The sequence below is a fragment of the Globicephala melas genome, chromosome 12, assembly GCF_963455315.2.
Source record: "Globicephala melas chromosome 12, mGloMel1.2, whole genome shotgun sequence".
In the NCBI taxonomy this organism is placed as follows: domain Eukaryota; kingdom Metazoa; phylum Chordata; class Mammalia; order Artiodactyla; family Delphinidae; genus Globicephala; species Globicephala melas.
In genome coordinates, this window is record NC_083325.1 from 63,892,195 (window position 1) to 63,909,692 (window position 17,498).

Sequence of the window (17,498 nt, forward strand, 5' to 3'; positions counted from 1 at the left end):
TTAAATGCAAAATAAGCATTTGCATGAGTGATCAGTTTACTGGCAATTGACACATCACACACTTAAAAACTTGAAATACCTCAGAGGTGAATGGGGAAAGTTAGTCACATGTAATGCTTAGGGAACACAAAAGGTGAGGAATTTAAAGCAAATTATGTATAAATGAGTTACTGTACCATATTCTACATGACTTTAATAAAATTGGGGGTTTAAAAATGGAGAAAATATAGTAATTTGTTTATATCCAGACCTGGACTTAGAAGTATCAGACAGTTTAATTCACAAACAATACAACTGTGTGTTGTATATTTGCTAAGCACAGATCATATAAAAATAAATAGATGTTAAATGTCCCCTTCCTTTTAGGTGCCCACATGTTAAGGGAAACAAACAGCAATAACTAGAGTGCCCATGTAAGAAGTGCTAAAATACTAACAATTCACATTCATCGAGCACGTTCTAGGGGCCAGGCTGCATTCTAAGTTGATACTTGCCAACACATACCAACATACTTACCTCTCCCAACAAACTCCACGTAGGTGCTGTATTTTATCCTCATCATGCAGTGGGGAACTGAGGCACGTGAGCATCTTACTCAAGTCCACACAGCTTGGAAGTGCTGGAGCAAGAGTTCAAGCCCATGTATACTCAGACTCCACAGCCTAACGTCTTAACCACTGCTGCACCAAATACTAAGCAGGGTGTGCTTTAGGGAATGAAATCCTCAAAAAAAAAGGGAAGCCTTCGCAGAAGTGCACAACACACTCAATTATGTCTGTTTCCTGACAGTCCAGGATGAGTTACAGACAGTTCATCATCCCTTCATTCGTTCACAAAGTATTTATTGGGCCCTAACTAATGGCACAAAGTAGTGAACAAAACAGATGAAGATTCCTAAGTCTTATCAGCCTTAGAGTCTAGCAGGGGGGTCGGACAATAAATAATAGATAAGACACAGAAGGAGAATAAAGTAGTTTAAAAAAAAAACAGGGAACGGGAATGTTGGGGGTGAGTGAAGGTGAGAAAGGGTGGTTAGAAAAGGGCTTACTGACAGATGAATGGGTAAAGAAGATGTGGTACATATATACGACGGAATACTACTCAGCCATAAAAAAGAACAAAAGAATGCCATTTGCACCAACATGGATGCAACTGGAGATTATCATACTAAGTGACGTAAGTCAGAAAGAGAAAGACAAATACCGCATGATATCACTTATATGTGGAATCAAAAATATGACACAAATGAACCTGCCTATGAAAGAGAAATAGAATCAGGGACATAGAGAATAGACTGGTGGTTGCCTAGCAGGAGGAGGGTGGGAAAGGGATGGATTGGGAGTTTGGGATTAGCAGATACAAACTATTATATATAGAATGGATAAACAGCAAGGTCCTACTATATATCGCAGGGAACTATATTCAATATCCTATGATAAACCATAATGGAAAAGAATATGAAAAAGAATGTATATATATATGTATGACCGAATCACTTTGCTGTACAGCAATAATTAACACAACATTGTAAGTCAACTATACTTAAAAAAAAATGAGAAAAAAAAGGGCTTACTGAGAAGGTGACGTTAAATAAAGACCTACAGTAGATGAGAGGTGACAATCTCTGCACTTCTTATTAGTGTAATAAATTTCTTTATAGTAAGCTGCTCATTGCAGCCAAAAGCATACCAATTAGTACTTAACCTACCTATAGGTTTGTTGTGAAGATTAAAAGAGAAAATGGGTACAACACGCTTAGCATAGTGCCTGGCTCCTAACAAGAACTCAGTGAACGCTGGCTATTACTATTACTGCTGTTGTTTTAATAAAGTCATGCAATCAGACATGTGAAATATCTCCGGTCCACTCACACTGGGCGTCCAAGACAACCATATGATATTCTCTGTTAGGTGCCTAAAAAGTAACTGATTCTGGAATCGATATATTAAGCATTACAATGTAGGTCTAAAGTATAAAAATATTATTCACAACAACCTTCCATGATCTCTCAAGAACTTGGGTTGTTGATGACATCAAAAGACTGGTCAAAGTAGATGCAGGAAGCTCTTGGTGCCCCAGACATGAGCTGGGGGAGGGGGGGCCACAGTAGGAAGTGTGAGGGGCAGCCCGCCTATTCACAGACTTCCCTTTCTGGCAGTTTCATGTCTATTTTTTTGGCTGCAAGGAAAAGTGTCTACTTCTTCTAATAACAGATGATTTTCCATAGCTCTGGGGTTTTAAAAGGTCAGCAGCGATAAAAGGCTTAGGAAGAGCTCTTGAATTTTTTTTGCTACCATTATGAATTTCTTTATAAAAATGTTCATATATGGAGGACAATCAAACAATGCATGGAAAATATGTATTCCAGGTCCAAAAGCAGCTTATTCCAGCAAGATTTCCTCAGCTCTCTCCCTAATGATTTGATCATCCATTTCATTCACTTCTGCAGAAGTACATTCACAGGAGGAGTGAGTGTGAAGAACAGTAGCCTTTACAGCAAGAGGCCACTTCCCTTCCTTACCTGGAATGTTGTCTGATCCTTTTTTACACAAGGGAGGGAAAGGATCCTGTTGTTAAGCTGAATTCCCTGTCTTTAGAAAAGCAACACTCCGGCTGTGTTCTCTTACTGGGCTTTTCAGTTTCCAACTCTAAAAGTACTAAAAAAAAAAACCCTAAAAATCTTTGCGCCAAGCAGCCAGATGTAATATATTATTGTGTCAGGGTACTTCAACGTCCTACTTGGCTAAGTCATTTTCAAAAATATTTTCTCTTCGGTGATAGACATAAAGTTCTATCTCCATGCCACAAAACCACCAACTGCCTTGGAGTGTTGTCAACAATGGTTTTATACTTTCTTTCTACACTGTTCATAGAAAATGTACCTCAAAGTCTGAAAACAAAACCACACTAGCTCCCAGTTCGTTTTTATTTCTTTGATTTGGCAAAGGTTGCCTTTACTGTATTTTCTGGTTCCCAGCGAACACAAAATTGGCCTAAGAGTTTGGACCCAACTTCTTTTAATCTTTCTGATATCACTGTTCTCAGTCAACTTCAAGAAACTAGCCATCCTTACCACTTGCATTTGTTGTGTTTTCCCTTCCAAATGAATGAGTTAGCAAGAAGTGGTTTATAGTAGATATCTAAATAGGTTACAGGATTAGAGCCTTTACAGCTTGATTTGAGTGCTTTGGGATTCAGAGTTCAGCCTAGATGTTCTAAGAAGTCCCCTTCCAATCCTATAGTTCTCAATTTTTAAATCAATATGAGAGTTGTTTTGAATATGAGAGAAGTTCCTGATCACATACTCCATCGGGGGTATTATTTTGAAAAGTGAGAAATAAACAACAAAATTCAGGGGAGAAAAAGATAGCAGTCGAATATAGACTTGAACTTAAAGGTTTTGATGTTTTGTTTTTTTCTGATGAAAAACAGGTAATGCCAGGAAGACCTGATTTTTAAAAACAGACTTTAAAGAGCAGTTTCAGGTTCACAGTAAAATTTCACAGAAAGTTTCCATATTCCCCTTGTTTTCCCAAAACCCTCCCCTAGCGTCACCCACTGTCAACATCCCCCACCAGAGGGCTCCATTTGTACTGATGAACCTACACTGACACATCATGATCACCCAAAGCCGAGAATTCACATTAGGGTTTGCTCTTGGTGTTGTACTCTGAGTTTTTATTCCCCTGTCTGGACAACAGAACTCATGTTGGTAATTGGAGAAAGGTCTTTAGCAGATAAGCTCATGTCCTCTTGTCTATTTATTGACAGGCTGTTATCACTTAGCCAGGAGATGATCAGTTTGAAAAAGAAAGGCACTTGATATGGCTTTATCTGTTACTCAGACACAATTTTAGTATTACTTTCATTAACCCACATTACAGAGGCAGAACAGCCCATTGTGACTACCCTAGTCTGAATTGTACCAGCTTCCATTCTTCTCTCTAGACCTCAGAACCCCATTACTCCACTCTTTTTCATGGGGTTTATCACTGTCTAGCATATTACATAGTTTGCTTATTAGTTTATTGCCTCCAAGAAACTGGGAATCTTTTTTTGTTCACTGACACAGCCTCAGTTCCTAGAGGAGTGGCCAGTACCTAGCACACACGTAATAAATATTTGTCAAACGCATGAATGAATGAGGCTTCTTTCTAAAGGACAGGGCTTTAGGGAATTATTTTGGTCATGGTTTGGAGGCCTAATTAGCCATGACTAAGCAGGTTCCGTAAGTCACCAACGCTCCCTCTGTGTTGCCGGGCTCCTCTGAGGTCCCTGCTAGACCAGTGTGCCCAGTCTATTATGTGAACAGACTAGAAAGCACAGTGGGGTCTAGAGATGCCCAATGTCCCCAATTCTACTTGTTGTCATACAAGGTCTCAGTCAACCTGGACACCCAACTGGGAGAGCACAGCCATGCCTGGCCAAGAGCAGCCTGCCCAGAGGCACGTGGATGGAGTGATGCCAAGTCAGAGGCCAGGAGGCATTTCTCTATGGGAGTCAGGGGACAGACATGGTGACACTAAGGATACAGTCACCAGTTTCCCTATTCTTCCTCCCACTCACTCACATTCTTCTGATGATGAAGAAACCAAACCCTGAGTCAGCTTATAAACGGGATGATACATATTATTCCTAAGAATTAAAACGCTGCAATTTAAAAAGTGGGGAAAAATGAAGGAGCCAAAGAAGTGTAACTTTTTAAAACAAATCGATAAGATAAATTGAAATATAAAACAGTGAGCTGAATGAAAGAAGAAAAATTTCCTTCGTTTTCCTACACAAAATAAAAGCTCTGGCTAGAGGGTGCAGGAGGTGGCAGGAAAAGATGAACTGCAGTTATGAGAAGAAAAGAAAGAATTACCGAGAACTACCGAGGTGGAAGTAAACCAGAAGGGTCCTGCTCCCCTGCACTTTCCTGACATCCACATGTAGGACTTGGGGAAAAAAAACCCTGTGCATTATAAATTATATATGGCATGCCATACCCTGCACTTATTTATATCCATGAAGTATAACCATGTTATATTATTTAACTAAAACAACGTAATTTTCTATATGTACTATTTACTTATTGATCCCTGAATCCCTTCCTAGAATGTAGGCTCCATGTGGACAAGAACAGTGTGTGTCTTGCCCTCGGAACGGTTATGGTGCCTGGCATAAGACAGGCACTCTGTCACTGCTGAGGGAATGAATAAATAAATAAATAGCTGCTCACCCATCACTTCCTTCCCACTCCACTCAAACTTCAAATGACACTGTTGTTCTTCTTTATCTCATGTGGGAAAAACAAGATGCTTCTCCATCCTCTCCCACATACGTGCTCCCAGAGCGGCACATACATAAGGGAAAGGAAGGAGCCAGTGGTGCTGTTTGTATTTCCAAAGAATCGGCCATGCTACTTGATACCTGAGACAGTTCATGTTGAAGAGTACACCTCTTCGTTGTGGTTCAATAACTGTGCAGAGATGCTGACAGCTCTCCAAGTCATAGGAAATCAGGGAAGGACCCTCCTTCCCTCATCTGGGTGGGATTCCTTCAGCCCTGCTTAAAGCAGGGTATGCCAGCCCTGACACATCCAGGTGGCTTCAACTGCTTTAATTAGAAGTTCGGAAGTAAGCTGGTAGATGGGCATGAAATAAGGGTGCCAGCCACTTCTCAATGTTAATTCAAGTCCTATGCACATCACCTCCATAGTTAAATTCCCATCACATGGACTAGCTTCGTCCTACACCGCCGCCAAAGGTAGAATCAGGACATACTGCTACTGTCACAAGTTTCAGACTAAGTCCAACAACAGAAAATTTGGACCAGTTTAATATATTGGATTAAGACCACAAAAAATGAAAATCTTGCAAAGCTTATTCTAAAAAGAGATTAACATGCCTAATAATTAGGGAGCTTTCTAGTTATACTGCCATATATCAGAACAATATTCTAAATTATCTACTTTTTTACTTTTGTAAAACTATCCAGATTCTGGAGTAAAAAATATGAAACAAGTGTCAAAGACAGTATACTAAAGTACAGTAATTTACAAAGCACTGGAAGTTTTCTAAAAACACATTTTAAAATTAAAATCTCTGCCAAGTAAATGACTAACAAAATTAGAACTGCAACTAAATTAGCATGATTATGTAACTCTGGAGTTGCAGAAATCAGGATTTTAAAAGATACAGAATTAAAGACAAATTATAAAGTACAAAAGAAAAAATAAATGGAATATGCTTATATTGGTATAGTCTTCTGGAGCAATGGCTTTGACTGGTGAGCCCTTGAGGTGACTTACATTTTTTCTGAATATAGTTTTTGCATGGCACAGCTATTGGCAGTTGTAACTGGGACCATTTTTCAGCAAAGGAAGCCCTTACTAACCATGTTTTAGAGCTAGCTGAAGAAGCAAACCTGCACCTTTCTAGAAGGCAGGGAAATGTGCATTCTGCAAATTCGTTTCGTCCGTGACTCAGATGGGCTAGCACCCTATTCCCTCCACCAGGGAATACCGTGATCCCCCCAGAATGTATGCATTCATGCCCTGTCTTTCTTAAGAGCTCTAAATATAAAACTAATTAAAACTTGAACCACTGAATCATGGAGTAAACCTCTCATGGCCATCTTTATGATGTTTTTCTCCATTTCCCCACTTTTGATCACTTTCAAACCCCTCAGAATCTGCTTGTTTAAACCCCACCCTGCACTATCTCTCTTTCACTTGAAACCAAATCTGGTATCAATGTTTTGTCTGCTCAGCAAGAGAGCAATTTCAACAATCTCCTGCTTTTTATAAGATCAGTTTATTCTTCCCAATATAATAATTAGTTTCAGATGAACCTGGTTGCCGTTCCTCGGCTTGTTTCCACTGTGGTATGGGTAAGGAGAGCACACACTTCCTGCTGCACTATTTTTTAGAGCAAAGCATTTGGATCCTATCATAGGCCCAGAACAAAACCTTCATACTTCTTTAAAACATAGCTGGGTTTTGATAACCTAGATTCACAAAGGGATGGATTAAAATTATGATTATAGGAATCTTCTCGGTTTACTTTTATAAAAGTTCAGATGAATTATTCCTCAATTTATCAAACTATAATAAGTCATCAAGATATAAATCTTATGAATATAACCAGTGCTGTATCCCTGCAAACGTACAGAGGTTGCCAATGGGAAGCCCACAGTGTTATCTTAACATCTTACAAGTTAATTAGCTTTTAGGACATAACAAATACTGATAGATAAGAAAATATACTGGCTTAGAGCTAAGGATATTAGAGGAATAACTCTGGAAAATCTCTGCTGACAGTGGTGCAGAGAAAAAATCAAGCAAGGCATTTTTATAAACAGAATGATTCAGATGGTCTATATGAAGCATAATCAAAACTGGAGCAATGGCTTTGACTGGTGAGCCCTTGAGGTGACTTACTGGCAGAGTAACTGGCAGAGTCTCGAGTTACATCAGGATGTTGTCCCCGTTTTCCTTTAGGTCCCCCATGCGCACCTAAAATCATCACCTCCCACACATTTTGACTTGTTAATTCAGTACCAGTAGTGGAATCACCTGTGAGTATTTTCACCATCATAATGGCCGTTTATCCTGTTTGTAAATCCCAGCCACCCCGAGCTGTGATTTCGGGTAGGGGTCATCTTGGTGCCTACATGTTCTAAGGCCTTAAATCATGCGTGTCTTTCAGTGTCTCAGAGCCTTTGCCTATTGAAATAGAGAGTGATCTCCTCTCTGCTTTATCATGCAATAATTATGTGATGTCTTATGGTTTGTCTTACCTTCACATGTATGTCCATCTGCAGAGATTGAGAAACCCTGCTCGCAGACGCAGTGAAAAGAACTGTCTGTGTTGAGACACTCTCCATGAGGACCACAGAGTCCAGGCTGTTCACATTCATTAATATCTGGAATCGAGAAGAGTTCCACATACTTGAAAAAAATCTGTTTTGTTTTCTTATGATACCAGACATACAGGAAGAAAAATCTATTGCAACGTGGTCAGACACTTCTTTGATGGTACAACTATTCAGTCTGTACGCACACCAGACCACAAGACAAGTTGGACTGTCAGCGGAGAGAAACTACTTAGGATGAATCACAGGAACTAGCCAATGTTCAAACCATTTTCAACCTAAAATTAAAAAAAGCAGTTTCATAGTTTCAACCCAAAGGTACCCTTTTTTTAAAAGACATATTGGAGGCTTGAGGGTCTACAGTCAAATAAATCCTCTGTGAAATATTCTTCAGTGTGAATACTGTGCTGTCCTTTGTCCCCTCCCACCACCATGCAGACAACTCTCCTGTGGGCTGTACGTCTCCCCACGTCCATGCCTATCCATCCCTGGGACGTGAACTTCTTAAGGGCAAGGCTGGACGTGTCTTACAGTGTTTGGCTCAAAAATGGCACTTCTCAGATGTCTGAATATACAAATGAAATAGACTACAATCTATATTTCACTGAAAATGGATACAAGAAATAAAGTACAAGAAAAAGGCCTTTTATACAAGGCAAAGTCTTAATATTGGCACAGCTCTGTGATGATGAAATTAGTGAATGAGCATCAGGCGCTATTTAATGTAGTACCCAACACAACCAAGAGTCAAAAAGTGGTAGCGACTACTACCATGAACAAATCATGCTGTAGTTGTGTTGACCATCTCATACTCTGCTTGCCCTCAATGAAGAATGATCATGCTCCCTGTAGCCAGGGTGATGATCACTCCTAAACACTGATAATGCCTGAGGTATTTGGTGTAAATGCAGTGTTCTTTCAAACTAATCCTAGTTATACTGGCTAAGAGTGCCCACAGTGGACAACATAAGGAATCATGGAGAATGGTTCACCTATTCACAATGGTGCTGACACATGCAACTGCCTATGCGCACTGCATTTTAACTGCTGTTTGTCTCATCTGTGTCCCTCTTGCACTGACTGCTTCTTAAGGAGAACTGCGTATTTTAACTCTGAGTCCCCAACTCCTAGCACAGCAAGTGAACAGTGTACTATGAATGTTTGCCCACCAAAAAATGTCACAGTTTTGTTCATTCTCTAATAACTGAAGAGTGATTGATTGAGGCTCTCTTAGTTAATTGGGGGTCATAAAAAGTATCCCAGGTCCTTGGCACCATCCAGGCGCTAGCCCTACTAAGGTCATTTTCCTATCTTTCTGAAGTCTCCTAGGTCCTCCTCTTTATCTCTTGCTAAAGAGGTCCTCAACATATCCTCTTAAAAATCCATCTTTAATTCAATTAAAAACTTTGGCTGAAGGCTTCCTATGAGAAGGCTGAGTAGGAAGAGGCCCTTGCCATTATGAAGCTCACAGGGGAGGCAGGAACCAACATGAATAACTGTAAAGCTTAATGGGAACATGGGAAAGGTACAGATGATGGGACCTTCCTAGTGACCTCTAGAACATGCTTAGCCACCAACCCGGCAGCTCACCTCCTCCAGAGAGTCATCCCTTTCCCCGTATCCAGGATCTCCTGGGGCTCTTCTTTTTGCCCTGTTGATCTCACTGTGTAATAGGAATTCCGGCAATATTACTGATTTAGCCATCTCTGTATTAAGCCTGAACTTTTTACCCTTCCTTCTGCCATATATTTCAGGCTAACTGGCTTATCTACTGCTGAACCCAACTAAGAAATCAAATAGGAATCACTCATTTTCTTAACAATTCTCCCATTCTTCTAATTGTCACTAAAATATTTCAAGGAAGAGCAATGAATCATTTCCTACTTTACTATTTCTCAACATGATTCCACTCTGTGAAATTCGTCACTTCTTTTATAAAATCTCTGGTATCCTCTGTGTTTCCTCGCTACCTACTGATAATACCTTAGGTTGTGATCTTTCTTGAACTCTGACCTTCTTTTACCCGTTAGCTCCATTCTTTCTTTCCAATCTGCTGCCTAGAATCTGTTGCCCTCTACCTGGGCAACAAAGTGCCATAAACTTCCACTGGCCTGGAGATCAAGTCCCAGGTCGATATCCATCTTGTAGAGCCCTAGAGGTTATCCGAGACCACCTCCTTATTTTATCTGTGACTCAATATGGCCCTATAAAAGCTGTCAGACTTTTGCAACTTTGCATGGGGAAGAATGAGCATAAACTTCTTGCTTAAAGAGAAGTCACTGATTAACAAATAATTGTCTAAAAAGTCTGATGACAGGAACTGAAGATGAATTCCCAGACTTTTTTCCAGGAAACCACCAAGAAAGAACAACACAAATATCTGGAACCAGAGAAACATATGCATTCAATTTGGGTTGCACTTATTGAGGCATTTCTAAACTATGCTGCTAGTAACTCTGCTGAAAGCCAGACTATATTTAAGTTGGGTTTCTTTCATAGGTCCAAGATTCCACAGAAATTCACAATTTGGCACGTGTAAGTCAAAACGTGAAACTGAGTGTGTTCTGAAGATCAAATGTATGCTGCCACATTCCTAAAGAGAGTATTAACATAGAATTTCCATGCTGTCTGTATGACATCGTTAACTTTGCTGGGGGAAGAGATTCTTACACTTTCAATTGAAAATGCCTTCCTGAATATGGAACTATCTTCAGATTATTAGGTGAGGCTTAAAGTTTATGCCTATCATGCATTATTATTCAAATATGTTCCACGGTTATTCACATTGTCATCAATTATGTTTTCAGCATTAAAACAAACTCTGAAATCTACACCCATGTACAGAATGCTGACACGATCATGGGATTAGATAGAAGTAGGCTACTAACTTCAGGCAGAGCGAAGGATCACAAAGTTGCCTCCAGTGATGTGGCAAAGAGAGATGATTCAAAACAAGGTGAGTGCACATGGTATTATAAACAGACTCTAATCAGAGAAGGTGGGTGACGGAGCATATTCACAGATAGTATTTTTTAAATGGTCTCTATCCCGCTTCAGGAATATTTTTCATTCGTTTGGATATCAGTTTTTCAAGCAGACATTAATTTATTCTGGAAATCAGGAATCACCGACGTGACTGAGAACAAAGTCAATTTAATAATGATTTATAGTCAATAAAACATCATATGTTTGGAGCAGTCACATATGAGTTCCTATCAAATCACAAACACAAATTTAATATACGGAGAGAAGACAGTATAATTAATTACTCAGATGGCTAAATGAGTTTTATGCACTTTAACTCTAGAAGTGCATATAATTTGCAATATGAAATCATGGTCTCTTTATACAAGACTTGGTTTTACCTCTATTTGGTCAAAAATTTGTGACAAGAGGAAACAGAAAAAATATTACTTCTAAGCCCAAATGTCTGTAATAAAAACAGGATTCAGGTGGTTTGGGGGGGTATCTCTTGGCATTTTTATATAAATCAAGATTTTATTAAGATGTAAAAGACCCCAAATGGAAATATTGTCACATAAATTTATAATTCAAACCTTTCTTCTCAACTACATTAAATCCAAGCACATTTAATTTCTGTATTGGAAATACTGAAAAATTTAAATTCACCTTGAAGGTAAATAAATATATGATATCAAATGAGGTACAAACTGCAGTATATTTAAATCTTGGGATCAGTAAGGCAAAGGCCCATGTCTTTTGTATCTCAGGGACACAAAGCTGAGTGTAGATAATGATACACAGAGTATAATATTCACAACTAAGAGAATAGACACCATATTCCCTTTTAAGGATACTGAGATTTGGGACACGTGAGAGGGATATAATTTATGACAATCGAGAACAAAAAAGTCATACATGTCCAGTAGCAATGGATAAAAAATGACTCCAACAAGCTTTTATTTATATGTACTTTGGGATACACTACAGTCCATAATGGCGGAGGAACAATGAGAAAAAAAAATTTATCCAGTATTAGAAATAAATAAGAGTACAGGTAAGTTTGAGTTTTCAATGGGAAAAAAGGCATGGATTTATTAAGACTAATAATTATAGGAAAACTTGTGGGGCAGTTAGGTGTAGCTAAAAATGATGGAACAAATGATCTAGACAATCTGATTTTTTAACCCCAGCATCAACAATAACTCAATGTGTTACAGTGGGAAAAAAAAAATTCACTGAATCTCATTGTCTTCCTTCCTTTGGCTATAAGTGTAACAATAATTGGCATGGCAATGTAGAGAAAATAGTGGGGAAAGATCTTGGGTTCAAATCTCAGTTCAATTACTTATTAGTGAGGAACATGCTAATTAACTTCTCTGAGCTTCAGTTACTCATGCACAAAATGGATAAAAGAAAAGTTGCCTCTTCAATTCTTTACAAATTAAGTAAGGTAATTCAGCAACTGGTACATAGTAGGTATTCAGTTAAAGCTGTGCTGTGATTGGTACTGTGTTCTTATTAGTACCTTGTGTCCACTGTACAGTCAGTCCTCCCTTACCCCCAGGGGATACATTATAAGGCCTCTGGTGGATACCTGAAACCATGGGTGGGCCTGAACCGTATATATACTACTTTTTTCTTATACATACATATAATAAAGTATAATTGATAAATTAGGCCCAGTAAGAGATTAACAACACTAACTAAAAATAGAATTATAACAGAATACTGTAATAAAAGTTATGTGAATGTAATTTCTCTCTCTTTCCATTATCTTATTGTACATATTTAATGCCTTTTTCATCTTAACTAAGGACTTATGCACTGTGGCCGTAACTTTTGCAGTTTGAGGGGTGACAACAAAGCTAGAACAAATTTCTTTTTCTCTCTTTGTCCTTACCATAGATCTTAGCAACCTCAACACATGATTTTTTTTCTTTCCTTAGTAAGTCAAGAACTTTCACCTCTTCATTTAAAAAAAAAAAAAAGCACCTTTATGGCTTCTTTTTGGTATATCCAAATTGCTGAATCACTACCCTTGTGCTCTGGAACTATTATTAGGTAAAATAAGAGTTACTGGAACACAGGAACTGTGATACCTCGACAGTGGATCTGACGACGGAGATGGCTACTAAGTGACTAACAGATGAGACACGTTGGACAAAGGGATGATACGTGCTCCGGGTGGGATGAAATGGGATGGAACGAGATTTCATTACACTACTTAGAACAGTGAGCAATCTAAAACTTGTGAATTGTTTCTGGAATTTTCTACCTAATATTTTCTGACTGCAGCTGACTGTGGGTAACAAACTGCAGAAGGTGAAACCACAGATGAGGGGAGGAGGACTGCTGTTTAGGAGATTAAACATGATAGCACTTTGAAAAAACATAAAATCCTGTCCTCTATAATTGTGACCAAAACATTAGTGAGGTTTTTGGGGGAGAGGAGAAGCTGGATACTGGATAAAAACAGGGATCAGGAAAAAAAAAAAAAGCAGATATATATCAGCTATGGGACAAAATTAAATAGACCCATGAAGGAGATAAAAAAGCTAGAAGATAATTTAGAATCAAGTACCAAGGTTGGCCCATGGAAGGAACAGCAAAGTACAGGTGATCTCAGTTACCACAGAAGCACACAAAGCTAGGACACAGTTCCAAAACACATGAGTTTCAGTTAACATGGTGCAGTGCAAAGCGAGAACTTCCTGTACTTGATGTAGACTCAAGAAAAATATTATACAAATACAAATTGGCATAGCTCACTTACATATAAAGTGGTAAAACCGCAGACTATCATCAGGAAGCAACGCAGAACTGAACAATAATGTAAATTATAGTTTAGAAGATGGAGAGAGAAGTACCTTGACATCCTTTATTGTCATTTAGCTGGAATCCATCCGGACAAGTACAATCATAGGACCCTTCAGTATTAATGCAGTCTCCTCCCTGGCAAACACTATTGTCCTCCAAGCACTCGTTGATATCTACAAGTCAATTGACAAAACAAAATGTATTTAGAAAAACATTTTCCTTACGTTTACACACCAGACTCATAAATGAACACTATTTTACATCTCTCATAACGCATGATTTTAAATGGATGACGTTTACCTTTTAGAGTTTTTGAGAAATGAAATATTTTGAAAGGATTTTAGCTTTGCACAATAAATAAACAAGTTTTAACATCAAATAAAATCAATTCAAAGAGGAAAGTAAAGATTCTATAACAAACAGTAATTTACTTGGTTAAATTCTCCGTGATGATAAGAGAATAAAATTATTCCTCAAATAAGAATATCTTGAGCATCTATTTATACAAGATCCTATATTATGCATTACAGGAAAGATTTTTAAAGTACTTGGCATGCTCCCTGCCTCCAAAGGAAAATGATTGTACCAAAAAACCCAAATTTTATTATTAAGAAAAAACACAAAAATATTGACTTGCTTTATAAGTTCAAAATAATTTAACATAAGAATTGTCAAAAAAGATATTTGTCAAAAGACTAAAACCAACTTCCAGTGTCACATGAATTTAGAGAATAGACACTACAGAGGTCAAAGGTGGCCTGGGTAACATAAGGAACTTACTTGGAGCCTTGACAGCAGGGTGGAAAGTGGCAGAGCGGGAAGAAGAGCTTTTGGCGGGCAAGGGAGTCAACAAAATCAAAAGTCACTTACTCAGCAGTTATCATAAACAGGTATAATGTTGCCTGGATTTTTTCTAACGTATGTACTTATAACAAATATGCAACTAAAAATGGTTTATGTAACCAATAATGGGTCTTGACTGTGAGCATGTAAGACAATTAATGACCCCCCCTTGCTGCATGAACTCGAGGCAGATCTTTCACTAGGGCTGTTTATTACCTCATTTACTCCTAGTCAGAGCTCATTATTCCTAACACACTCCATGAGCCCCGATTCTGTTGTATGTGTAGGATTCAAATTATTAGCACTGAAGAAACCTAAAGAACAAAACCTTCTTTGTTTTCTCAGAAATTTGGCATGTTATGGCATTTCTTGCTAATAATTATGATTGCTGCTAAAATACATGAGGAGGTCCAGGAAGAAGTGAATATGGAGACTGTTGCTGCCTTATTCTCCTCGCTGTCTGGTTGAAAATGTGGGCACAGGAATTAAATATTCCTCATAGAACCCAAGCAACTAATTAACTGCCTTCCGTACCATTCATGGGGCAGATAAAAGAGAAGCACCTTATAATTTCATTCTATCAAAATAAATTATTATGAGGTTCACCCATTTTTAAAGTGTTTCTGAATACTAGATCCTAAAATGTAAAACAATGCTGATGTGACTCCGTCACAACTAAAGTGATTTATCACTTCTTCTTTAGTGTGTTTCTCCAACTTCACTGAAGTATAATTTACATAAAACGAATGTGTCTAAGAGTCCAGTTCAATGAGTTTTGACAAATGTAGACACATTCTTGTGACCACTATCACAATCAAGGCACGGGCATTTCTGTATCAATTTATATCTGTAAGGATCCACTGCTGGATTCTTAACATCATTGCAAATGCAATGCTTTTTAAGGCATTAATGACACACCTTTGTAAGAATGTCATTCTGTAGTGACAAACATAAAGCTTGGTGACATTTTCCTTAGTCTCTTTTTCCAGTCTGACCTTAAAATCTCCATTCCTGTTAATCTAATGCCTTGGGTGTTATAATTTCTGTGAAAGAATCCGTAAAGGAACCATCATGCACAATCAAGAAAGATAACAGCACGGAGGACTAAGTGTCTCCTGCAAAGCCTGACTATGCCAACAAAGGTTTATTCACTGATTAACTGACCTTTGGTAGATCAAGATTCCTGAAAGTGGAACCAAATTTAATTGAGAAAAGGTTTTTAGATATAAATTCTGTGAAAATAATTCTTAAGCCCCAACTCTCTGCTTATTTCATGATTTTGAAGTGGTTGAGCCAAATGGGGATATTCTAGTCTACTGTTTATGGATCTTTGCCATAAAACATGTACTGCCATAAAACATTCCCTGGTGGCACAGCAGTTAAGAATCCGCCTGCCAATGCAGGGGCACGGGTTCGAGCCCTGGTCTGGGAAGATCCCACATGCCATGGAGCAACTAAGCCCATGCGCCACAACTACTGAGCCTGCGCTCTACAGCCCATGAGCCACAACTACTGAGCCCGCGTGCTGCAACGACTGAAGCCCACGTGCCTAGAGCCTGTGCTCTGCAACAAGAGAAGCCACCACAATAGAAGCCCGTGCACTGCAACGAAGAGTAGCCCCCGCTCGCCGCAACTAGAGAAAGCCTGCACGCAGCAACAAAGACCCAATGCAGCCCAAAAAAAAAAAAAAAAACAAAAACCATGTACTGAAGGAATAACCTGGACCAATCATTACCAAAAAGGTATAGGCATTTCCATTGCCCCAAAAGGTTACTTGTACCCCTATTCTGTTTGGCTTCTTCTGCTCAGCACAGTGTTTTTGAGAGTCATCCAGGCTGTCATGTGTATCAACAGCTCTCTCCTCATTATTGCTGAGTAGTGTTCTATTGTATGAATGTACCACGATTTGTTTACCCTTCGCCTATAATGAGTATTTGGACTGTTTACAGTTTTGCTATTATGAATGAAGTTTTGATAAACATTCATGTTTAAGTCTTTGTGTGCATATATGCTTTCATTTTCCTTGAGTAAATTCCTAGGAATAGAATGGCTGGGTCACATAGTAGGTTTCACTTTTGAAGTTTCTAATGTGGCTGTATCATGTTACATTCCCACCAGCAAGGTAAGAGAGTTCCAACTGTTCCATATTTATTCTAATAGCTCCACAGCCATGCTAACAGGTGTTGAGTTGGAGGTCCATTTTTAGATTTACCTTTCTTTCTTTGCTCTTTCGGAAATTGAGACAACAAAATAAGAAAAGGCACATTTGATCATTAGCATTACGTGAAAAATCTCAATTCAAAATAAAGCAAGTAGAATCCTGAGGATATGAATTTCAGGAACAACTCTATTACCAATATATGTGCCTCAGCATAATGGAAACGTGTCAGCTTTGTTCACCCTATCCTAAAATAATTTTCATTCACTTTCCAAAATCTAAGAGAAATAATGTATATGAGAGTAAAAGGAAGCATTTTAAAAATGTTTAGAAATAATTGTACAGATTTTAAAACCCAGTGCACTATGTTAGAGTCTGGTTTAGTTTAAAAATTTTGCAAGATCTCTATCTTCAAAAGTAAAAAAAAGAGTAGGTGGAATATTAAGAGAGCCCGATGTGGGATTGTCTGACACCACCGACTAGGGTGATATGAAAGAGGAATTTCTTCTAGGAGTTGGCCATCCGGCTTTAAGGATAGCAACAGTCAGTCGTGGTCACCTCTCCACTGAGACTGCTCTGGCAGTCACCAAGGACCTCCACCTGACTAGATGCCATGGTCAACTTTTGGTCCTCATCTTGCCTAGCAGCAATGTTTGACACAAGCTCATCACACCCTCTTTGAAATGTTCTCTTGGATTCTCATTTTGCTCCTTCACTTGCCACTTTTTCTCAATCCCCTCTGCTTGTTCCTTATCACCTCCTCACTTCTAAATAAATGAGGGACAAGGACTCAGTCTTTGGACAACTTCTCTCTTCTAGCTACATTCACTCCCTTGGTGATCCCATCCAACTTCATGGC

General features: G+C 38.7%; 1 protein-coding gene across 13 annotated transcripts in view; it reads right to left on the minus strand.

Moving 5' to 3' along the window:
* The window catches only part of LTBP1 (latent transforming growth factor beta binding protein 1), a 424,584-nt gene that overhangs the window by 71,834 nt on the left and 335,252 nt on the right, over positions 1–17,498 (minus strand). For all 13 annotated transcript variants that reach the window (XM_030857973.3, XM_030857970.3, XM_030857967.3 and 10 more), the window contains 2 exons: positions 13,689–13,811; positions 7,783–7,908 (listed from right to left, as the gene is read on the minus strand). In XM_030857973.3, coding sequence (XP_030713833.1) covers positions 7,783–7,908; positions 13,689–13,811 — 249 coding nt within the window. The remainder of the gene's footprint in view (positions 1–7,782; positions 7,909–13,688; positions 13,812–17,498) is intronic.